The following is a 26,361-nucleotide window of genomic DNA, read 5'->3' as shown; positions in this document are numbered from 1 at the left end:
GTTCAGCGCTCGCCCCGCTATTTATTCTCAATTCCACATAAATCGGAAATTTTACCCAAAACAGGCGACACTGGTAAGCAGAAAATACAGATAATCTTTTTCAATCTATTAATCACAGATTAATAACCTACTTAAAAAAAGGTTCTCAATTTGTCAGCGTATATATTTTACTGTAAAATCTTGAACTACGGTAAATCAAATTTTCCAGTAAAACCTAAAAACGCAAAAGAGCTCCGCTTTGACTTCGTATATTCTGAACAAAATTGGCCGAGGATAAGCAGGCAGATTACGAGGAGTCCGTGTATGGAGAGTTACTTTGACTTCGGCCAACTTTGCATCGCTATATTGATTCATCAATGGCTCCGATCAACTTTCTAGAGTATCTCGACGAGGCACTAGGCAAGCTATATAGCAAAGCTTTTTAGCAAAATGTCATAGGTACTACACTCTGTTTATCATAGGCCTCTCGCAAATAAGTCAACATACTGATAGATAGATGCACAGCGACATTTGTCTCTAGAAGACTGCCATAATACAAATTCATATTTATTACGTCCTATACAAAAATATCGGAGAAGCTATGTCGGGGATTTGTGTTGCCTTGCCTAGCCTAGAAAATCTAAGGCAAGGCGTAGTAGCCGACTGGGTTTGCGGTTTAGGACGCCCATAGGTTTGTACGCCTTTCCATATATTTGCTAGTTTGGGTTAACTTTGCGCAGTTCGGAGCGTAACGTGCGCAAATACAACAAGTGTCGCGTCACGTTAATGTAAATTGTTTGTATTCGCAGCAGAGGCTTTGTCTCAAAAATTCTTGACATGATATTTATCATTGTGAATAGGTATGATGGCAACACTTGTACAATCAAAGACAGAAATACTTCAAAAATTTGAACTTATGTGGTTTATTAACAAAATGAAAATAGGTGGAAATAAATAACATTATATATTTTCACGTCGTATTAATTTGTACATTATGTATTTCTTCTTAAATGTAAATTAATTTTCTAAAAGGCAATAACGCACTTAAAATACCAATTGAGTTATAAACGAGTAGCAATGCCGTTATACTGCCAAGAAATACTGTTTCTCTTGACATATTATTATTCTACTTTTAAATATACTTACCATTTTAGTACAAGTAAATTAGTTTTATTTAAATAACAAGTATTTAGCACCAACAGGAGAGCATAGTTTAATTCATAAGTTACTAATGTTAACTAGACATAATTTTGTTACTATTATGTGTGAGATAAGAAAATATGAATTCGGTAAGTTTCAGATAATACAAAATAGTCAACAATTGGAATTGAAAGAATGTAACTGTCCCCAAATCCATCATGTTACATACTATATTGATGTGATTAAAGAAAATAATTCACATATACAGTCACTTAAGCTAAACTGTGTAAGGCATGCTGTGGCCCTTAGAGACTGGAGAGGGCACTCGACCCTAGCAATAGTCGGCCACCAGAACGATCACAATAGCAACACGCATGGCAGTACAACGGCAAATTAATTGTTTCACCAAATTTATTACATACATAATCATAAAACTAATTGTAACTTCCTGTGCGAATATTCGATACAGCTTTTTGATTTATGTTTTATAATTGACTAATTATATTATAGTATGTACAGACTAAAATATTATTACGATATTTTAACATATTTATGAGCTGAGTTTGTAAAGTGAATCACAGTTTAAGTAAATGGTGTTTAACCTGAAGGCCATAACTTGAATAAATAACATTAAGGCCATACTTTGACATAGGTAATATTTAGACATGTTAATACAATAACAGATTTTATGAGTAAATTATATGACAAGGCTTTGATATCAGTAATATCAACTTAAGTACACATTCAAAGTGCTCTAATTGGATAGGTAACAATTTGTGGAGAGACAGTGTGCAGATTGAAAAACTATTTACAAAGTTACTTTGTAACAATATTCAAAAAATTGCTTGTACCTGATATCATAACAGTGTGTTTCGTTTTGCAGAAGAACATATTGAATGTTTGCCTGCTGTAAGATGTTGATCTAGCTAAGTTTATCTTAGAAGTAATTTACATAATCTGACAAATGAAACATTTGTCAGTGTTTATTACGTGAAATATCAAACGAAACACACCATTTTTTTTAATGTACTGCATAATACGCATATTATGTAAAATTGCGAAAATACATGCACTTCACAACTAGTACCACACTTATCAATTTAAAAATATATATAAAAATACGCTATGACGTATGGCTAGATTCAAGTTTAGATAGGATACCGATCAAATAAAGATTAAAAAATCATGTCAATGTTTAGAGTTTTACAATATTATTGTGCTACAGGAATGAGAGTTCGTTCGACGTGGACATAAAGAGTCGCACAACACTTGGCACCTTTTGAGTATTTACGCATTAACGCTACCATATCATTCTATACTTAACGTACCGGCATTCTTCCAGAAATATACTAATATCTAGAGGAGGCACACACTTCAGGTCGACGAAAAGGATCTCGAAAAATATAGAAATAAATACAACCTAATTCTAAAAATGTACAGTCCCGTGGCGCGTCGGCTCGGCGGCTACAGACGGATGTCGCTGGAGGCGGCGGCCAGCAGCGACGAGCGGCGCCACGCGTCGGCGTCCGCGCCGCCCGCGCCCGCCTCCGGCGCCGGCTCCTGCGCGCCGTACCGGTGCAGGCTCAGGAACTTAAGGTTGGCCACGATCGACGAGTTGATCGGCCTCGTCGGGATGTTCACGGTCGTGGCCGAGCGTTCGATGCGTTTTGTGCGGCCTTCCGGCGGCGCTAGTTCCAGAGACTGTCCCCGCCCATACAGTCTGGACTGGCCGAAGCGGGGCGTCAGCCGTCCGATGAGATTTTCCTCCTTGCGTGTAGATCGCGGAGCCGTCTGAGTTTCTTCTGGCGGTTTAGATTTTCTCTTTAAAAAGAAGGGCGTCAGCCGCTCAGCTAGCGGACGCGACGACGTCGAACCCGCGTCGTGGACATTGGACGTCGAGCTAGAAGTCTTGAGCGGTCGTGTCGAGGTGGTCTGACTTTTGATGGGATTGGATTTACGCTGGGCGCACGCACGAGAGAACGGTTCAGTGTCCGGATGTTCCTCCGGCGGGGAAGGGGCGATGAGAGCTTCGGTCGGCTCATCCTCGCATACCTTGAGCACGCAATAGGTGTCGCGTTGCAGCTCGTCGAGCAAGCTGTCGTCGGTGGAGACATTGTCGGTGCGGGCGGCGTCGTCGGCGAGCGCGGGCGGCTCGGGGTCGGGGCGCGGCGGGGGCCGCGCGCGGGCCGCGTGTCCGCGCGGAGGCACGGCGGGCGGGCTGTCGGCGCGCGCGTGGCTCATGAAGTCGGCCATGAGCTCGTACTCCTTGCAGCGGTAGGGCGCGTCGGGCTCGGGCCGCGCGCGACGTTCGGGCGGGCGCGGCTCCACGTGCACGTACTCGCACGTGGCGGCCGCGGGCTGGCCGCCCTGTGCTCGGGCGGGTGACAGTCGAGCCGGTTTCGGTGGACGCGCCGGTCTTTCGGCTGAGGCGTCGCTGTCTTCGGAAGGCTCGTGCTTTATACAAGACATAGTAAGGTAGCCGCTGCCGGTTGACTTGTTGGACTTGCCGGAGGATCGTTCGTCGGCGTGGCGGGCGAGCTTGAGAGATTCTGTGCTTGAGCCGATGTCGAGCGAGTTCTGCAGGGGCAACGTCTTCCCGTCCAGGTCGACAGTGGGCGAGGTGTCGCTGCGCCACGGCCGCCACAGGAAGGGGCCTCCGTCCACGCCGCTGGCGGCGCCGGCCAGGTGCAGGTAGTTGTCGTCTCCGATGGGGGCCTGCTTGCTGCCATACTTGGTCTCTCGGGCGAGTGATCGCCTGTATATGCGGTGTCGATGTTCGAGGTGGAACATAGTCTCTTGCAGTTCGCGTAAAGTTGCAGCCTCCGCTTCGCGTTCTTCTACACTCGTACCCTCTAAAGAAACAAAAAATAAAATTGAGGTAAATTAATACGGAGAAAATCGAGGTTAAGCAAGAAAAAACACATTGTGTAATGTTTGGTTAGTGTTGTTGTGTATGAGCGTACCTTGCGGGCGGTGCAGACGGTCGTCGAGGCAGGGCGCGTGGGCCACGAGCAGCGCGTGCAGGCGCTGCAGGTCGCGCGCGGGGTCGAGGCGCAGCGCCAGCGCCGCGCCGCCGCGCCGCACCTCGCGCGCCGCCGGCTCCGTCAGCTCGTACGCGCCGTCCGGCCCGCCGCAGCCCTCCGCCGCCGCCTCCGTGCGACCGCAGCTGCACATACACAAACATTCACAATTAAATCAAATACTTTCATCTCTTTTAGCCTAAACCAGACGGGCTGATCTCAGTATAACTGTGCCAAAAAACTATACCACCAACTATACATAGACGTATAACATGGCTGTCGCCTATTAATCCATGCACATAATATATGCCATTAATATTGTTCAAGTCATAAAAACAAACCCCGCCGGGGTTACGGGATTGTTCGAAAGAGTTACCGCAACCCTGGTGGTACATAAAAGGCCTACAAAGAAACACGATGGATTTTTTGTCAGTAAGTCTGACACTCCCTCACCGCTGCTAACCCACAGCGGGAGGGGTCACTTGATGATTTTTGCCATCGATAAAAAAAACAGATACATATTATGCAATATTACAAGTATACATATAAGACTGACCATGTCCACTCAGAGTCAGCGTAGTAGCCGCGGTGCGGCGGCGTGGCGGGCTCGTGGCGGCACAGCGCGGACAGCAGCCGCACCCACTCCGCGCGCTCCACGCAGTTCGACGCCTGCACGAACAGCACGCGGTCGCGGTGCACTGGAAGAATATAAACACATGATTTATATGTACCGTGATAAACTAAGGCTAGAAGCTGATAAATTACGCGCGGAACATTGTCCAGACAGTAAAACCAGTCTGAATATTATATTTGAGATAAATATTCCAGATTTATGGTTATTTGATTCGGTACAGATTGAATAAGGCTACCCCGAAGTGTCTTAAGATGTTAGAGAATCAGAAGCGAAAAAAATAAAATATATCTAGTGCCTGCATAAGCCACGAGTACCTGATTACGATGTACCAATATTTTGATGAATTTTTGCTTTACAAATATCACATCGAAAGACGAACAGTTTAGCTTTACAGTTTTAATGGTGGATTAATTCAAAGTCTTCGAAACTTAAGTGGACTCCTACCTACAGCTGGGTTTTTACCGCGCAGTGGTATAATGAATATATAAGCATTACATACCTATTTGGAAGATATTGTTGGCCCCGAGCGGGGCTCCGGCGGGCGGGCAGTCGACGGCGGCCACGGCCAGCACGCCCGACAGCGCCAGCCGCTGCGCCGCCGCCCGGCCGCCGCACCGCGACCACGACAACTCGCCACTGGAAATTGCAAGCAAGTTGATTATACATACTCACACCATTTATTTAATGTGAGAATTTAAATTTTCATACACTACAAAATATAAATAAGATTGATTGTAGTTGAAGTTGACATATCACAATCATGATGAACGTTCTAAGTGTTAAAAAAATCGCATCAGCCGTTTAAGAGCTACCGGGAACTATCACAGACTGACACACAAGCACATACACAGACAGACACACACAGCAGTCAAACTTCCCTTTGATACCCCTCTAAAAAAATATTTAAAATCATTTCATAAACTGTTTTTACATGACAACGGGTGAACTGTCTTACCTGGTAAGCCTGAAGTGTCTTCGCTTGGCGTACGCATGCGCGGCGCGAGTCCACCGTCGACGCGGCGATCCCGCGCCCGCTCGCACTCCCTCTGACCGCTTGATCATAGTTCTGCAAAAAATAAAAAACAATGTTATAATTATTTATTCACCAACCAGTTTAACATAATTTCTCTTCATTTTCTGTCATCAAATACCAAGAGTAAAATTAATTTAACTTACCCCAATCTAATCCAAGAATGCATAAACAAAAAAATATTGTTTAATTGGCAGAACTAATTTTTAAGGTTTTTTTTTAACACATTAGATCATGACATCGTATCTTATAGATAGTATTTTCAGAAGTCATTTCACAGACAAGATTCGGTATCCCTATACAGAAGACCAGATATAAAAACTGTTTATATAGAAGACTATAACTCACCCCTCTTTCAGCAGTACAGGCGTTTCTTGTACATTGTTGTTCTGTGTGTCTGTGCTTGTGGAGATTATTTCTAGAAACTGCTTTATTGCTTGCACCTGTGAATTTTATATAATTCAATATTAGCTAGCGATAGTGATATGACAATCGTGCAAATTTTATAGAAAACCTATACTCTATTTGAGAAGGCATTTTGCTAAATCAAAAAATCTTATGTTTAAAACTCGGTCAAAAAGTAAAATGCGGCAACACATCAAGATTGTATACCTTTAGATGGCATATTGCACATTTTTTTTATGACTAAAAATCTATAGAAGTAGAATTTTGTAAATAAAGAACACCTCGAGAAGACCTGGACTTTATAGTCTGAAATCACCAACCCGCATGGAGCAAGTGTGGTGATTATCGCTCAATCCTTTTCCGTGTGAGAGGAGGCCTGTGCCCATTAGTAGGTCAATAAAAAGGCTGTAACAAAAATAAATAACAACGTACATGTCTTGGCGTGCAGAAGCTGCGGTACAGCTCCGCCATGTACTCCTCCTTGCAGACCTGCTGCGCCGACCGGCTGCTCACCAGGTTGCCCAGAGACTGGATCGTCTTCGAGATCAGCGTCAGCGTACGGTTTGTTTGTGGGTCCTGGAATGTGGGGAGTCCATGAGTTTTTATTTGGATGTATCGTCAGAATGTTTGCTAAGGTTGTATGCAGCTTAACCGCGGATGATAAAAGAATTGTTTGAACGAAGCACCAAGTAAATGTGGAAACTCATGGTATGTGCATGTGATGTGGACAAACATATTTTATGAAAATTATTGACACGCCGGTAGCAGCAGGAACAACTAAAGAAACGCTTAATGGTTATCACCCTATGCCGTTACTTGTGAGATGACGTCAAGGAAGAAAACATTACTCCAATGTCTCTGACAAAGGGCATGACGATAATTCATCTCCCTGTGACCGTATATGGCTTAAAATACATACAAACAATTATTACTCACAATTTGCTCAGTAGTGAGATCAAAGAGCCTGGGTCCAAGTATAGCGGGCGCGAAGAACCGCAGGAAGATGAAGCCGGACACCACAGAGTATCGCACTTCAGCGTTGCGCGGGAAATGTCGCGCCGCGCACTGCCGCAGCGCGTCGAACAGGCGACACATCGCCGCCGGACACATTGCGTATGATGATGTTATGGCTGCGAATACCTGGTGGAAATTGAACATTGTATTTATACAAATATTACAAAGCTGAGGAGTTTTTTGTTTGAACGCACTAATCTCAGAAAATTTTATTTGAAAGAAAAAATAAATTTTCAGTGTTAGATAGCCCATTTTCGAGGAAGGCTACAGGCTCAAAAGTCCTCCGGGAAATGGCGACCGGGAGTAGCGGGTAAAACCGGTGGCGGAAGCTAGTGATATAATATGATGACGTCTCGTACTCTTAGTGTGTATTTTAATAGGCCTGAATTCCCTATTGAAAACATGAGTAATAGTGACTCAATAATCTATGTGTCACTAGTGGTTTCCCACGGCTTTGAAGTGCTCGAGTATTAATATATTAATAAAAATAGATTGCAACAGTATGTAGAGTCTCAAGCTGATCTTCTGTAAACTAGAATTTAATAATTATATATTTAATTGCTGGAGGTCTATAGGCTACTATTTTATCTGGGTGCACAGTGCACAGCATCTGTATAACATATAGAATGCTATATAATAAAGAATTGAGCATTGAGTAACTTCTTGATTCTTTATTTTTACTCAAAACGCTAAAAAACAAGAGGTTAATACAAAACTTACCCGTTCCACATAGTCCTTCAAGTTAGCGAGGTTGCCAGTGACAGCGGCGGAAGGTTTAACCCTCGCGGGGTCGATCTCACAGGGCCGGCGCTCGGCGAGCACGGCCGCCAGCGTGGGTCGCAGTACCGCGCGTAAGTACGAGGCTCCGCTCAACCGCATCGCTTCGTCCATCATCTTGGACACTAACGTGTTGCCTCGGAATATTGTTGTCGCGTCGCTGGAAGAGATTAGGTCGTTATTTTAAATGTTATTTTTTATATATCATATTTATATATTTATATCCTTTTTTTTTAAATTTAAAACATAAACATTATTTCTAACAACTTTTTTTGATAGTCTACATTTTTTATTTAAAACTAAACTCGAAAAGTGAAATAATTTGATTTTGTTTCGTTACAACGTCACAGTAGTTTTCAACTTTCATCCCAATACCTAACGGATATAACCAGCGCTAAGATGATAACAGATAATTATGTGTAACTATGACGTAGATGCTTACTCATACACCGGACGCTGTTTACAATCAATTATTATGATGAGGACTGCAAACTGATAGTAATTTAACATAATACGTGTGCCCTAAATTATGTAAGTATCTATTTCGACACAATTTATTTAGTATCTATAAGTTTTACCTCGCTATCTAAAATACTGCAATACAAAAGCCACAGAAAATACAAATTATTCTCGAGGTTCCCATGAAATCTAAACAGCAAATAAAGTGACCATTCTTGCATTTTTGCCTGTATTTCTTTCTCCTGTTTAAACAAAAACATTCTTAGAAAAGATACTCACGTGAGAGCAGAAATCTCGGCGTCTGCGAGCTCCTTGACAATGGGCACAATGAGATCATGATGAGTGAATAGTCTTACTAAGGGTTGCGCCGCATCTGTCTTGCTCGACACTATCTCTCCCAATATGTACACCGCCGATGCTGTAATGGGCTGAAATTACAATAAAATTGGGTTATTTACTGCTCTGTACCATTGGACAAATTGTTGGGGCCCCGTTAAACCAAGAGTCGTTAAGTTTCTTTACATGCTAGAGAAAATGGATTTATTGGGGCCCCCAAGACTGTGAGCCCTGCTTGTTAGGTAAATGAACGTACCTTCTGATGGACACTCCGTAAAAATAACTCCTCGAGTGCTCGATAGTGTTGCAGAGGGAAGACGTGGTCGACTGTGTACTGTAGAAGCAACCGTAGGGAGCCTAATGTGGCGCTGCCTGCGGCCGATAGCCGCGTGCCTGGCGGCGTCGCACCGCGGGATAGGGCTCCACCCGCGCGGGACGTTAGGAAGAACCTGACAATACCATACATTAAGAATATAATATGGAATATTGATGGTAGATAGGTAGATAAGTGTTGTCTTGGCGAGCAAGAAGTCTTCACGGAGCAATGGGCAATTCTCTTACCATGCACGTAAAGGTGTCGGCGAGGGTTGTCGCAGTTGTAGACGAACCTCGCCGAGGAAGATTGGCGTCGCAGCGTCATGCCACACCGACACTCTGGCTTCACAGGCCACACCCGCCTGAAATAATAATGATTACATAGAGTAACTACTAAGCATTTTTTGTCATTAGATTAATTTTGAATTAAAAATGCGCTATCCTTACCGTTTGTGATCCATCTTTGTCTTTCGGGTCAGCGTCCATTACGAGATCAAAACAAAATATTTCGTCAAATTGTGGATTTACAGTCTTCTTTTTGGGTTTCGTACGTTTTTCAACTCTTCGCCCGTTGGAATACAATAACGTGACGAGAGCAAACGGGTCACACTGTCCGTTCTTGGTGGTGAGCTCCGAGCACTCCAGCACTCGGAGGCGTAGGGTGTCGTGGCCTACTCGCGCTGCGCAGTGCCTCTCGGGGTCTGACCAGTAGTCAGCGGCGGTGGGTGTGGGGGAGGCGTCTGACTCAGGCATAGCATGCATGGGAGGCTTCGTCCTAGCCGCCCACTGTGCCCGATCTTTTAAACTCTCCGAACGCGATAGCGACAGAGATGGCTCCGTCGCAACCGCACTTAACAGCTTCTTGCTAGTGGAACTCGAGCAAGAGCCGAACCTCATACTTTCCTTACAATATTCAGATAATCTTACAAGGTTATTCCCTTTCGATTTTGTGGAACAGTTGTCAGCAGCGGGGTCAGGGTCGGGCGGCTTCGGTTCCATTCGTAACCTTTTTCTGGAGTCTTCGAGTGTGAGCTCGATATACGCCTTCCCTTGCACCTCTGAGTCTGCGTCGACCGGTCGCAACGCGAACCAATGGTCTTTATTGTTGTACCTGTGCAAGTCTTCTCGCTTGATTGCCACTTTACCGAGCACTTTGTCTTGTTTGAGATGCTTGTCACGATCGAACACGTATATGGAAAGGTATCTAAATCGTCGAGGCACCTCGAATTGGAACTCTTCGCCGAAGAATGGACTGAAACAAACAAACAGGTTTCAAATAAACATAGGTATTACTGGAGGAGTATAGGAATTTCTAATAGGTGGGCTAAATATTAAGTACACCGAACAATCGTTATCAAATATTCGACTGTGCGATTATTCGGAGCCGGGTTGCAGCCTACTTGTAGACGCGTGGGGTGCCCGTCTTGCATGATTATCGGCTTTACCACCCACAGGTAAGTGAATGAGTTTCTGAACTTATGTATAGTTTGTCATTTCAATTAGGTTATTTAGAATGGGAAATTATAAATCTAGCCACAAAATTATTTATTGGACACATGATTAAACTTCTAATTTTATAACTAAGCAACGGGAAAATGGCATAGCCTCTAATAAACTAATTCGTGTTTTTTACAACGCCAACTACTAGAAAGCTTCAATAAAAGATCATCAATTATTGTAACTTATTATTGTAAATTCAAAACCGCGTAAGCGCGGAGGGGCGAGGCGGTCTGCGAGCTGAGGCGCAGGTAGTTTCAGCGCTCGCCGCCGCGGCTGAGGCTGGCCGGCGGAGCCGGCCAGCAAGCCGAAGCTGCGGTGGTGAGCGTGAAAACCATCTGCGACGATAAGCTCGCATGGGACCGCCGGAGCCCCGCAGCGCCGGAGCCGTGACAGAAGCCATGCTTGCTGCATGTTGCATGCTTAGTTCTATGCTGGGTCAATTATATGGGATGTGTTATATTTTAAACAAAAAACTCAGTACGAGTTAAAAAATTAGAAGCTGTATAATATATTTTATGATGTCATTTAATAGTATTTAAGAAGTTTACTGTTAGAATGCATGCTACAAATTTAGATGCAAAAAAATAACCATCATGCTGAGTTGTATTTAGAGTGGAAGATAACAAGTGGCTAAAATAGTATTATTAAGATGCTCGACGCTTTATTAATTGTGGCTGACATACATTTTTGGGGGCGAATAATGACATTAAAAAGAAGCCTGTTTAATTAGCACCCATTTAGAATTGAGCCTATAATATTTGACGGAAACAGCAAGGAACAGAACAACTGCACAGATTCAAATAAAAATTAATACTGGCAGTGTATCGATGATATTACGGTCAAAGTCTAAAGTCATGAAGTGTAAGTAAGTACTTCTTTTGAGAATCTCATCAGTTCCACTTCTATGACTTTGAAAGTCTTACAGTTATATCAAAAAGGCCTTAGTATAGCTGTGTAATACAGCGTAATTATGATTTGAATATGCAATCCCGGAAAAGCAGTAAGCAATCTAATAAGATAAAGTAGCGGGCATAGTATAAGTTATACAATTCGCTAGCGTGTTCATGCTCATTGTACACCGATGGATTCATGACATAATGTCGGGTACCTACGCTGCAGTGACGCATGCGTGGGATTGTCTTGTTCAAAGGAGAAAGTTTGACATTCCCCATGAAATCTGTATCTCACAGCCTAATAATAAACAGTAAACACGCTGGAAAGTGTGCCTCGGTTATTTATAAACTTAGAGTTATTGAAGAGACAAGAAGAAAATGCAACTAATGTTTATAGGTAAGGTTTTATTTTCAGCTGCATTCTAAAAATAAACCGTCACCCAATTATCCCTTATTGTATAGGAAACGTGATGTGTGTAAATAGTCCCGGTATCCCTAATTTAAAAACAATAGCTTTATTTACCAAGCGAACATTACGTGTAGCTATTTGTAAAACACGATAATAACTAAATAAAGGGGTTTATTGACTCGTTTGGAGTGTACGTAGGTATAAGAAGCTCGCAGTAACGAGTCAGTGGCAGGCTCGCAGGCGCATCCGGCGCCGGCGCAGTATTTATAAACCGGAGGCGGAACCGCACCAGCTGAGCGGGGTCGACCCAAGCTCACTATTACCATACTATTACACATACTTAACGCCTCCAATTTTAATACACTGAATAGATTAAGTATGAACACATACTCAATGTAGCATGACGTAGTTTATTTTAGTCAAATTGCTATTGTTAATCTTAGCCGTCAATCAGTGTCTAGTGTCTGCGCACTGGCGTCCTACAAGAAAGCTACAACCATTAATTCACAATAAAAGCGTTCAGTATATGTATTTTGCACTGGTCCAAATTTTTCAATAAACTACGAGACTATAAGTGTATGCTATCTGGCGGCACAAAATAGCACATGTGAGAAACCAGAGCAATGCACTTAAGACTGCCGCCACTCGCCGGGAACTGCTCAGGCGCAGGCGATGATCATTTTACGTGCCGCGATGTTCCGGGAACAATTTATCACTTAAAAGCTTCCGTTTTGCGTCAATTTTTACGACTGTCTCACGCCTAAAGCACTTCTAAGTCTTAAATTATTAAGACTTAGAAGTGCTTTAGTGTTAGTCGTATGATTTACAAATTCGGAAACACTATTCATAGGACTTTTATTGCTTAGTTTATATTGAAAGATGGAATACATATTTGGAAGGGTATTTTTGGATATTTACAGCAATCAAATTAACAAATACTTTCTTTCTTCATTTAGTTAGCATCAGAAATTTATTCACGCATTAGAGTCCAGACATAAAACATGTACAACCCACTAATATTGTAGGCAACCATTTTATCAGTACATAGTTAGTGAGGCACAGATAGTTTGGACAGAGGCACATAGTAAGTGCAGTGATAAGGTATCGCGAGACAAAGAACCCATTAAATTAACTCGACGAGTGACGTGACATTTCCTTCGATATCCGCCAGTCCACTGTGGCCTCACCTCTAGGGTCACAAAATCATTATCGCTTCCGTTCATTAACAAGCAAAACAGACTATCGTTACAGATAAACAATGAAACATGTAGACATTTTCTACTTCACCGGACGAGGTGTAATCATATCGCACACTTCAGGTTTGGCTTCTTTAATTGTTCATTGGAATTGAATTAATCTTATGATCCATTTCCGTTCTATATTCGTTTTGAATCCATAGATAGCGTTAAATTAACGACAACATGATACCAAAGTGGTAAATAGAGCAATATTCATAGCGCACTTATCTAACCTGTTTGCATATTATGGTTAGTTGTCGTATTTGTCCGTGAATAAGCCGTTCCCATAACTAATCGAGAGTAGCATAACCAGCAGCAATTAAAATCGTTGCTGCCGGTGCGGTTGTCTTTTATTAATTCTAAAAACCGAATGGCAAGGGGGTGAAGCGGAAGGGACGTTTCGCGTCGGCGCACGCGCACCGGAAGCGCATCCGGGACGTGGCGCGCCGCAGTGCCGCCCTCCCTTACAGCACAATAGCGCCTCCCCCGAATTATACGCGCCGTCATAAGCACACCGCAACGATGAATTAATTGTTGCTTATGTTTAATTGATGACTTTACGTTTCAATAGGTATGACGGCGTGTTTAGAGGATTTTCGTTTTGTCACATAAATGTAGAAGCAAGTTCACTTTCAGTATCCATAGAGCTTTTTCTCTTTTTAAGGAAATGAATTAGATTTCCAAAAACTAGTGCAGCCTTATATTAGATGATTCTCCAGTGACACATGTTAGTGTGAGCGCCGGAAGTAATACACATCTTATGGAAGAGATTAGGAGTGTGCGCTTGCACACATACGTGACGATACATTAATGTTTGCAAGAAAGTTACATTGTACATTCGTACCTTCCATTATGTTCAATGCCTGACTATTAACATAGACATTGTCTTCTTTCAAATACAGGTTGAACAATAAAGTAACAGGATCATTACATCCTGGAATTTCAGGTACGCGTGTACAAAAACATATTTGTACGGGCGTAGTACAACGTGCGTTAATTACTTCAATAAAACGTATCTGCCACTTAAAACGCTTTATGTATAGAGTAGAAACCTTGACCCATTAATTGTTTGCTCTCCCTAAATGTTGGTAAACGGTTCCCACACGATAACGCCGGAAGCGAGACCGGACACCGGACAAAGGATCCGTTATTTATATCAATTCTGGAGCGCTTGAGTTTTGTACAACTCTGAAGGGACACATTCAAAATCGTAACGGTTATCAAGGGCAAACGGTATCTACTAAATCCGGAACTAGATAAGTATGTCGTTCATAAAAATATATGTAGGTATACCTAATAAACACCACTAAAATGGACGTGGATATTTCTAGTGATTTGATTTGAAAATTGCATAAAACAGCCAAAGAACCTTTCTCGAATTCAGCACATCGAAAAAAATGTGTAATTCCTAAATGTCATGCTATCATCAATGTAAAAAATTTACTTACTTGAGAGTTCTCTCCATGGTGGACGTGCGAAATATCTCCTCTTGGTCCAGCGACAGCACGCAGTATATGTCACGGTGGCATGCCGCCCCATGGCTGCGACCTGGCAAGTTTTTAGCTTCACCTGAAACAATTGCCAAATACCATGACAACCACGTTACGAGAATTTTAACTAATATTAAAAATGCGTAAGAACAGATTGCTCCGGTCACACATTCATGGGAAAACTGGTGAACCAACGCAGATACGCTAAATAATATGCTGTTGCCAGTGGCGGATTAACGGATAAGCACAACAAGCACGTGCTTGGGGCCCCTGTTCTCCAGGGGCCTCCATCCTCTGCTGGCGTTTCATTTTATACCTACATTTTATCGAGATTCATCCACAATATATCCGAAATCACAAGGCGCGAGCAGTTCGGGAGTGACCCTTCATACACCCCCGGCTCTAAACTTGATTGGTCGCAGTGCTGTTGATTGTTGTACGATCGCAGTGATTTTTTTTTCATTTGTGCAGTTGTTATACAATTTTTTTTTCGGTTTCTACTCATCGTTGGGCAAAGAATTAATAGGCAACGATAGCGTTCCGAAGTCGCTATTGTACACTCGTTGGGAACTCACGCTGTAACTACGAGTGCAATATAACAAACATATCCAAAAATTTTGGATGCTTTAGATCAATGGTCATGGTGGTGGTGGACTGGTGGTGCCTGGAGGCATTCCAAGTGGTCCGCGGACCACCGGTTAAGTCCGCGGACGTTGTTATCGATCTTATGTTATCCATCTTACTTGTTCAACAGAAAGAAATGAAGGTTTGAAATGTAGCCCTTTTACGAAATTTTAGTTCTGAGTCTTAAAACATAATCAAGATTTCCCGCTCGCTTCGCTCGCGTATTCAGAAACTATATGTCCTCGTTTTTACATTTGTCAACAAATAAAAAGTTAAGTACGTTTGGGCTACATTGTACGTAATTTTGGTTCTGAGTCTTAAAAATAATTAAAATTTCGCGCTCGCTTCGCTCGCGTTTTCAGGAACTATGTGCTTTCGTTTTTGCATTTGTCAACAAACAAAAAATTAAGAACGTTTGGGATAAATATTACTTCCGTACGAGTCCGAAAAAAATTTCGCGCTCGCTTCGCTCGCGCATTTGAAACTACATAGGCATCACGCTCGCTTCGCTCGGTCAATTTTTTCAACCTTCCATTTCCATTTAAGTAATAGAGGGTCTACACAGGCTCTGTGCTTAGGGCCTCGGATACTCCTAATCCGCCACTGGCTGTTGCCATAGTTTGCATCTAATTACCTACTTATTTATTTGAGCTTACGAAGTAAGACCTTGGGTAGTTTCAATTTCAATGATTATAGTAATGCGGCTTTCTAGTTTTTTTTTTAAAGATGTTCTGCAATCAGGGCGCATTGCATAATGTAACTTTGAAACCAACAAGAGTTTCTATTCTATTCTATTTTTGTATATGTACAATCCGTGTCGATGTCAATTCGACGATTCTCCCAATGACAAGTGGGATGAGTAGCAAGTAGTGCTTTTAATGAAAATAAATTTAAAAAAATATATATATATTGAATTAAGACGGAGCTGTGGCCGATCTTGTGGTTCTAGTTTCATTACATTGACATTGACACATGAAAGGAGATCATTCATTTCGTACCCAAAACTGAAAGTGCCGGCCAGAGAAAAAAAATAGTAGATTCTCGTAGAAAATAATGCCCTGAAGATTTTTTACTATTACAAGAATCGTCTACAATTAACCCCCAGGCTGCTACTGGACTTTGAAAGTACAAAAAAATCCCACAATGTTTGAACATCACATTACGGCCCCAAACTGGAGGAGGCAGGCGCTGCCTTCAAGCAATTCCTGCCCAACCTGAGGGGCCCAAACGCTTTCTTCTTTTTTTTTTCTTTGATGGGAAATCATCAAATGACCCCTGCCGCTGTAGGTTAGCAGCATGAGGGACTGTGAGACTCTTACTACTACTTTATATACCAGGGCCACGGTAACTCTTTCGAACAATCCCGCAGCCCCGGCAGGCCTTGGCCCTGGAGGGCCCTGGTGGGGTTTTGCTGACGCCAGAGTAAAAATATCGCAGATTCTCAACGAGAATAATATCCTGAAGATTTTTACTTTTTTAAGGAATGTCTTCGTTTAACCCTTAGACTGCTATTTGAGTTTAAAGTGTGCGTACCGTGAATAAAAAATCTATACTGGAATGTTACGAGAAGTAACGTCTATAGTATTTTTTTTATTATTTAATAACTGAATGTCTACGATTACCCCCTCCCTATGCTACACCGAGGAGACTTACTGATTTCAACCCATCATGTTCCTTCTGACCATGAATCAGGGCTGCGGTAACTCTTTCGGACAATCCCGCAGCTCCGGCAGGGTTTGCTGCAGGGCCCAAGGTGGTTGTTTCCAAGTAGACAGAGGGACAATGAGCCACCCGAAACTATAGGGCCAGGTGGGAATGGGATGCTATCGTCTCCTTTTGCGGATCATTTATGCTAGAGGCGGTAGAACAACTGAGAGCTCGCGCCTCTCATCCCAGCCGCTGCGGTGGACGTGGAAGATACCACGGACGTCGGATTTCGAACGACTCCTGGCCCCCGTAGGCGTGGGTCTGTGGGCGGTGAGTTTCGGGTGGCTCTCTCATCGTCCCACCGCCTCTTTGGAGACAAAAGGCCCGTGTCGGCGGCGAGCGTTGTTCAATGCCTTCCTCAGAGAGTCAGCAAAAACACCAGTGGGGCCCACCATGGCCAAAACCTGCTGGGGTGTGGGATTGTCCGAAAGAGTTACCGCTGGTTTGGGTATACGGGTTTAAATCAGTAAGAGCCTCATCGGTATAACAGGAGGAGTAATCGTAGATGTTCGGTCAGTTTTCCCGTAACATTCACTTCGGTTCGATTACTGGAATTACTTCGATTTCGGTTTTTTATTCACGGTAAGCACATTTTAAACTCAAATAGCAGTCTAAGGGTTAAACGAAGACATTCCTTATAAAAGTAAAAATTCTTCAGGATATTATTCTCGTTCTGCGATATTTTTACTCTCTCGTCAGCAAAACCCCAGCAGGGCCTCCCAGGGCCAAGGCCTGCCGGGGCTGCGGGATTGTTCGAAAGATTTACATACCATGGCCCTGGTACATAAAGGGCTTAAGAAGGAACATGATGGGTTTTAGTCAGTAAGAGTCTCCCATTCACGCTGCTAACCTATAGCGGGAGGGTACATTTGATGATTTCCCATTAAAGAAAAAAAAAAAAGGTTTTAGGCCTCTCAGGTTGGGCAGGAGTTGCTTGAAAGCAGCGCCTGCCTCCTCCAGTTTGGGGCCGTAATGTGATGTTCAAACATTGTGGGATTTTTTTGTACTTTCAAAGTCCAGTAGCAGCCTGGGGGTTAATTGTAGGCGATTCTTGTAATAGTAAAAAATCTTCAGGGCATTATTCTCTACGAGAATCTACTATTTTTTTTCTCTGGCCGGCACTTTCATTTTTGGGTACAAAATGTTCGAGACTTGAATGATCTCCATTAATATTGTCTTTATATGAATGATTTTTTATATGTATGTGTTTATTCTTTTGAATAACAGACAGTTACCACACAACAGTAATTTACTGTAGGACACCAACACAGTAATGTCGATCCTAATGTTTGTAGCCGAAACTAAAATATTTTAAGAACGCTTTTGTCTTCCCAAAAAAGAGGCTCTCAATTCAGATCTTTGTAGGTATGCTTTTCTTTAAGAAAAAGTTGTTCTTGGGGATTAATGTCTGAAATAATGACATCCTAAAGATGGAAAGACCATTACGGTTGCGCAACTTATTGCGATTGCGACCTCGTCGGTTATCGCTAAATACGGAAAGACAAGGTGAGGCGACCATCGGCCCATAAGTAACTACTGCCCTGACGCGTACCTGCAAACCAAACCTGTTTGACATTTTCATGTTCTACTAAGCTTTCGAATACAAAAAACTTCTTATCAACAGTTCGTTATTGTCGCTTTTCCCGTATCATTGATTTTCAGCTCATTTGTAAATATTGATTGGAGATAAAATCAATGTTGTCTGTAATTCATGAATTCGTTTTATAATGCGATGCACGGTTGCATACCAGATCGTAAGAACTAGATATATTCTCACCGTTTTCCTTAGCCGCGTAGACAATACAAGTAGAGTACCTATTATGAATGGAGCGTTTGTATGAGAGCACCATGACGAAACTTTAGTATAAGTTAGTAACCAATAAAAACCAGTAAAAAGTATTTAATTAAAGATATGATACTAGCTATGCCATTCCAAACCTGTAAATGGATCAAAGATTTGAAAAGGAAGGACCATTCCTGGCAGTTGAGTCTAAAGAAACTTGACTACGAGACAGATATAACAGTTTCATAAATCTGTAAAATAATATTTTCATGGAGATCATACAGCTAAGAAGATTTAAATGATTAATGATCTAGTGGTGTAATAGTCGTGACGAAGAACTTATTCCCCTGCCGCCCATAAGCCTTAATAAATAAATTATATTCATGACTCAAATCTAATTTATTAATAAATAAATAGTAAACGTAAACAAATTCGATGGGCATTGCTACTTACTATTTTTTGTCAATCGTAGATAATATTGGCGAATAATGTTTTGAAAGCAATTTCCTGATCTGAGGAAATAACAAATACGTGTAATGGCCGTGACCGATACTGATATTGTGCGGCAGTGATAGGCACTGCACTTATTATTTAACATTCGTTATAACGATAAGGAAACCGATAATAATCATTGTATTTGGTACATAAGTGTACCTACATACACCCGTCACAAAGTTTCATAGAGAGTACTTTCATGTTGTTTTTTCTTAAACAAATTGGTCAATTAAACCATTGCACGTAATTGTTGTAAATTGAGGCACGCTGCGATAGTGAGGACCGTTAAACAAAGGAAAGACCTTCCTGCAACTCTCACAAATTCGTAATTGTAGTGCCAGAGAAACTCACAACAAACTGTACATAATTGCTGATGCAAAAACGACCGTCATCATCATCAACATGACAGTAACACACGCCACTAAACTGGATCGTGGGAGAGAAACGGGATCCTTTGAATAGCGCCATCAGCCACTGAGGAAACGAATACGCACCAGCTATTTAGCCACAGCCACAATGGCGATCATTAAGATGTTTCCACACGCTCGTACGCGTAGTGCAATTGTTTCGAAATCGAGAGTATTTTACTTCAGCTTGTTGCCAGAGCGCATGGGAACCGTTGCACTAACAAAGTAATCGATTTCGATATCGTTTTAAGTATTACCGGAAAATAACAAGGTCACAGCGTGGATACGCCTTGCGTTTCTACAGATAAAAGAATGCCTTAGTTTTATAAAAAAAGGACCTACCACTATATCAAAGTTATTAAAAGACATCGATATGTCGCTCCTATAAGACCATGCCGTATAAAGCTGCAATCGATAATGGAATACGATTTATCAGGTGGCTGCAGTTAGAGATCAAATGTGACAGTTCGACACTCTCCAAACACCAAACCTATTTAGAACCTTCAAGTACTTTGGCGTAGTGGATTCGTACCTTTTAATCAACTCAAATATCTACTTGAGCACGTGGGACGAAACCTACGTCGTCAGCGTAATATCCAGCTACCCAAGAGGTTCACCCACGTCGCCTAGGATACAATCGCTACAGGTGGGTTGCGAATTAGAACGCAGTCTTTGCAAAAACGCCAACCCATTGGAGAAACCATTTTAACGTTATTTCTATCAGTAAAATATTTTTTATAGTCCTTGTATACTAGCACGTATACACTCCTACGGTAATATAGTGCCTGAATAACACATAAGCTACTTTTTATGCGGGTGCTGAACGAAGTTCCCTAGGGACGCGAGGCATAATACGAACTGGCCATCAACCAAGCTAAGATTCTGGTGAAAACAGATACTATATATCTTGAAGGCTTATGTACAAAAATTGCGATCAGTATAGAATCAGTCCTCAAATTGAAGAGAACTCCTCCACGTAACAGCTTCTAAGTGCGTAAATCGAGATTCTGGCGACTAGACTGCACTACTTGAGAATTCACTAGTGAGTACTACTAATATATGGTACTAAATATATAAGGAGCAATGACCTTAGATAAAGCCCGCTTCTATGTAGGTGGGTATTAAAATAATATTTTGTCTATTGCAGACTAGAGTTCTGCAAACCTACCAAAAGGGGATGTCGCGTTTTCTCAACTTTTAACTCTGTTTTTTTTACAGGATAGAGATACAATCATACAAGTATGATCATAAAAATATTATTATAAATAAGGATAGCACGGGGATAGACAATTTATGAACATTATATAAGATATGTAGGCATGGGGAGTACGAGTGTTACAGATTTTATTTCGCGTACCATTTACATACAAATTCAAAACAGTGTAGAATGTGTTACCTACAACAATTCACTATCATAAAAAAATAATCTTATCATTATTCATAATCCTTGATAGTTAGGTACAACATGTGCTGATGACTGAATGAAAGTTATGATATTAGCCAGTGTAGCGGCAGTCACATGCGATGCTCCGCAGAGCTAGTGACGGCGATAACAATGACGATAAACGGGCGCGTTTTTCATTAACGGATCGACGGGTTTCCATGAATGGCTACATTGAATGGAAAACGCTTGGTTTGCCCCATTCACTGCGAGACGTCTTCTCGCCGTTACTGCCGCCGCCGCGCCGCGCCGCTCGCCCCTCACTAGAGCGTTTGTTAAATTCCAAATAACTAGGTAATGTATGTATAGGACGTACATTGTACAAGGTATGAGCGATACTCGACGCAAGTGCCGCTATCGCGTCGCGACTCGAGGCGTCTCTGATTTGTTTGTACTAAGAATCCTTATAATTATTGCACTGTATGATTTGACTAGGTATGTTACGATATAGGCCGTGACGCTGACTCTCGAAATCCATTCATTAATATTACATTGGGCCTACCTACAGTGTTATCCGCTTTAAGAACTTAAACTCAAATCAGGGTAACTATTTCCTACACTACATTATTTAATCAATGTGTTTCAATCTTATCTTTTAGTTCTAAGTACCTCATTACCATTAGTAGTAATTATAACTCATATCATATACGTGTTTCTTTTAATTAATATTAAAATGGTAAGTATGTGCCTAGTAAGTTTTGAGAGGTTACTTCTTGGCGGAACTTTTCACATTTATTATAGTAAATTGATTTACCGTTCTAAAGTACGCACGCTAGGCGTTTTGCAGAAAATGGTTGCTAGTACATATTTCCCTACAATGTTAAGGATTAATTTATGAACCTAAAAGACATACATTATACAAACACTATCCATTTTACAAATATTGGTGTCAAATAATATCACCAAGGGTAATAAAAAAAATATACATAACTCCGAAGAATTGCCACTCCCTTCTGTCAGACAAGCTACTAACAGCAAAGTGCAGTATGCACTGCTAATCAGAAATCTCTGTGTACCCAAGAAATAAGACACAATATGTATTATGTACTGATGTATACGCCTGACTCACATTCACATGTTAATGCAGCATTGTACTAAAACTAAGTTTATATTATATAGAAGTTCAAGAGCTGCAACAAACACTAAAAGTGAAAATAACGACAGGCCTTAAAGGCGCAGGTAGCCCATAAGTGAATCACATCACGCATAACATATGATAGGATTTAATTAGCACTCTTGCCCTTTTGGGTTCGGTAAGTGTTGGTATGAACAAAGGTGTATGATGGCTCATTGGTTAAGCCCCAGCCGCACGCATGGCGGAAGTTGCCATAAGCAAAGCCTATTATGAAGCAGACACGCTTGCCCTAGTGTGCAGTCATGAACAAAATCATATTGAAATAAGATAGGTATGATTTTAGTATCTCTACGTTTTAGATTAATACTACTGTGATACAGATCATTTCTGGATTGTATTTATGTAGGAAAGGGTTTCATCGAGTGCTCACCTGCATCAAATGGATAAGACAGGTTTCTTTATATTCTTTTATACATTCAGAAAGAAGGATTGTGTAAGTTTGACCAGAATATCTGTCTGTCTCTTCCATCCTCCAAGCTTTTTTCCCAACTATGTCGGGGTTCGGCTTATATCTGTCTGTATGGCACAATAATTCTTAAACGGTTGAACCAATACCAAAAGAATTTCCCCATGTTAATTTAATAGATTTGCATAATGCTGCCATTTGTTAATAATTAATTTTTCTTTTTACTCGGAACAAGGAGGGTTTCAGATCAGATTTCTATTACACACATTATGTTTTATGTATGTTTTACTTTCTCTTACAGGCACGCTTCAGAGAATCTGGCCTTTATGGCACCTAAAATGAAATACTTAAATAAGATGGACAAAGACTCTTTATATTTCCAGTATCAACCCTTAGCTAGCAGACATAGTTACAAGAGGAGAGAACCTCCACCACTTGATGATTGATGTGTATTATGTAAGATGGGAAGTTTACTTATATAACATTTGTATGTATGTAGTAAGCTTTTAAAAGCATCCACAGTATACATATATTTAATTTGTAAACACAATAAGAAAATAGTAAAACGAGAACAAAAGTACAAAGGCTTATTTCTTAAGAAACCTCTTTAACAGAACTGCTATTGGAGGATTAACAAAGAGAAATTGAAGCTTTAATTACTATGCAGATAGTAATGAAGAAAAGTTCTGAAATACTAAATTGGAAGGCTCATTTAAATACTCTAATGAAAGTTAACCAAGGAATATTATAATAATATGACAAAGCAACACAGAAGCGAAAGCGTCGGTGGGTCGCGCCCCGGAAGGCATACTGCACCCTTATCGTGACAGACACACTTCGTGTTATCGTAGATTTATGCGCCCGCGCCGCCACCGCGCGCCGGCACAAATCAATCATATAGTACATTCTGTGCCTACATATGGAAATGCATTATTATAACACACGTAATCCAACTGTGCAGTATAAATGCATCTATGAAGTTTCTATTCAAAATCGCAATCATATAGTAACACGATTCCAACAGCCAACAGCTTTGTTCGCATACTGAGATATCCCCTGCACTCGGACGAAAATGCTGAAAGTCTGTCTCTTTGTGCATGGTATTTCCTATTTTGATGTCAATTTAAAAAGCAGTATTTAAATAAAAGCATCAAATACAAACCTACTGTTTTATTTAAAATATTAGACATCACAAATATTAAGAAAAGAGCTGCTAATAAAAAGGAATAGCCCATATAAGTTATTTCGCAGATTAATTTTGCCTTACCTTGTTTAAGAAAAGTTACTGATTGAACAATTTAATTCATTATTTTGTTTATATAACTAACTACAAATCAACAAAAAGGAAACTACTTTTTTTAACAGTATAATTTTTTCTTAACCGAGTAATGTGGTCAACTAGACTCAAACGTGCCTGCAAAACAGCACTTCACGAACATCAAAATTTACAAATGCTAGGCCCCAAGCCAGCTAGGAAACAAGATATGGACAGTTCAACTAACTTTCCAGCAACACTTATTTTCTGTATGAAGGTTTGTAAAACTTCTAACAACCTTTTCTAAAGTTTACAATGATCATGAAATGCTTCATTGACTATTAACATCATCCTCCGAGCCTTTTTCCCAATCATGTTGGGGTCGGCTTCCAGTCTAACCAGATTCAGCTGAGTACCAGTGCTTTACAAGAAGCGACTGCCTATCTGACCTCCTCAACCCAGTTACCTGGGCAACCCGATACCCCTTGGTTAGACTGGTGTCAGATTTACTGGCTTCTGACTACCTGTAACGACTGCCAAGGATGTTCAATGACAGCCGGGACCTACAGTTTAATGTGCCATCCGAAACACAGTCAGTGGTGTCTAAGATATACTTAGAAAGTACATACAAACTTAGAAAAGTTGCATTGGTACTTGCCTGACCTGGGATCGAACCCGCGCCCTCATACTTGAGAGGTTGGTCCTTTACCCACTAGGCCACCACGACTTTTTTTATTCCTTTTTTTATTGATACTTCATTGACTATTAACATAAATGTATAAAATATGAGATGGTTTTAATTTATTTTATAAAATTGTACAAATCAATTCTGTAACTTTTTTGAGTATTTTTATTAAGTGCTGATACTTGAATTCGCTCCCGTAACAATTTCACCCTAGTCTTAAAGATGTTGTAATTTACATATTATTATTTTCTCAGTAAAAAATTGCAGTTGATATTATAAGTAAACTTTTTGAAACTTAGTTCATAATAATTGGTATTAGGATAAAATATTAAAGAAATAAAATTAATTCACCTGTATGTGTTTCTGTGCTACAAACTTTCATTGAACAAGCAAAGTACTGAAACAAGCTATCAACCTACATTTATAAAAAAGTGCAAGTATTTGCGGAATAGAAAGAACAGGCGGCTATATGTAGCATCAAGTTCATTTATGATGAATTAATAATGAGAGAACGTAATCATATCTAATCTAATATGATCTAGGCACGATATTCATTGTATTCACAGCGATTCATCAAATTCATTCATAAAGTTTGTGTGAACTGTCAAAACAGCACAGGAGGAAAACAAAGAGATACATTCATTAATAATAGTGAAATAGATCACATCCGTAGAATGATGTACACTTGTAACTATCGCGTATTTTACTCATACTGTTAAATTCATTCACATCTGGCTCAGAATATTAAAGATTTCTTGGGTACCACCTGTTCACCATAATGACAACAATAATTTTCTTTACAATTGGCAGGTGTTAAAGTGAGATATTATTTTATAAAGTAACGATGAAACAATTACAATGAGTAAGCAGTAAAAATGAAATCAAAACAATACGTACCGATCTTTATTTTCAATCTTTCTTCAACTCGCACTTTACGCATATCGTCCGCCATGTTAAATCCATAACTGTTTATCTCTTTCATCCGCTGTTATCTCTTTCGGAACGAGCCCGTTCGGCCGGCTTGTCCCGCCACTTCCGGAGTGTCGTAATGGTCTACTTGAGCCTGTTCTCGAATTAGCTAGGTAATTGAAATCCGTACACAAAGTTCACTCTAAGAATCCACATTTTCGACGATGTTTTGTATATACATTTGTAACACACAATAAACCAAATAAAATTACGATTGCATTGCGCATGTGCTCAATACATGCACTGAACACAGTGAACACTTTTCTATCAATGAATGAACGCACTTAGTTCAACATAATAATCCCTTTCTTGATTTGGTTTTAATTAACAAAAACACTTAGCTCACATTTCGAACCATTGTTTCTATTCAACACAACATGATCATGAAAATGTTTTGAAAACTTCATTTCTCAATGAATAAAAACTATGAATGGGCAATTACGTCACATCAAGACGTTCAACGTTGCGCCTGCGCGGCCACGGATGAATTCGTTCCAACCAGTTCCAACTTCCAAGTTTGCTTCTTTCGCTCGTTCGTAGCTTGTCCCTAATTTCAAGAAAGAGATAGAAATATATGCCTCTTCGTGTTTCCTTAGAAAACTGCACAGATAAAATAAAAATATAAACGGAGTATAGTCTATACTCCATCTACTGTTAACTGGCAATACTATTTTTCTTTTTGATATTAAAGGACAATGGGCGATTCCGGTCCAAATGTCCACCACGAACGAGACCTATATGGCTAGATAGCCCGTTAAATATAGAACATTTTTTGTTATGAATGTAAAAAAATATACACTTCTGGACACATCTAT

At 40.9% G+C, this 26,361-nt stretch overlaps 1 protein-coding gene across 2 annotated transcripts; it reads right to left on the bottom strand.

Annotated features, from left to right (window-relative positions):
- Positions 1–875: 875 nt before the first annotated feature.
- LOC124638288 (GTPase-activating protein) lies at positions 876–26,068 on the bottom strand. 2 transcript variants are annotated; one of them, XM_047175224.1, is made up of 15 exons: positions 25,475–26,068; positions 14,598–14,718; positions 9,557–10,361; positions 9,356–9,471; positions 9,051–9,243; positions 8,738–8,886; positions 7,943–8,159; positions 7,145–7,348; positions 6,641–6,784; positions 6,152–6,246; positions 5,729–5,839; positions 5,273–5,409; positions 4,696–4,837; positions 4,083–4,285; positions 876–3,971 (listed from the first exon to the last, which is right to left on the bottom strand). In XM_047175224.1, exons 1-15 carry the CDS (start codon positions 25,557–25,559, stop codon positions 2,584–2,586), a joined length of 4,110 nt encoding a protein of 1,369 aa, XP_047031180.1. In that variant the 5' UTR covers positions 25,560–26,068; the 3' UTR covers positions 876–2,583. The 2 variants fall into 2 exon arrangements, with proteins under 2 accessions (XP_047031180.1, XP_047031188.1); XM_047175232.1 differs by lacking the exon at positions 25,475–26,068 and adding an exon at positions 19,743–19,824.
- Positions 26,069–26,361: the final 293 nt, after the last annotated feature.

Source organism: Helicoverpa zea, chromosome 2, assembly GCF_022581195.2.
Source record: "Helicoverpa zea isolate HzStark_Cry1AcR chromosome 2, ilHelZeax1.1, whole genome shotgun sequence".
Lineage (NCBI taxonomy): Eukaryota > Metazoa > Arthropoda > Insecta > Lepidoptera > Noctuidae > Helicoverpa > Helicoverpa zea.
Note: the sequence above shows the minus strand (reverse complement) of the source record. Positions and strands in the feature narration are given on the sequence as shown.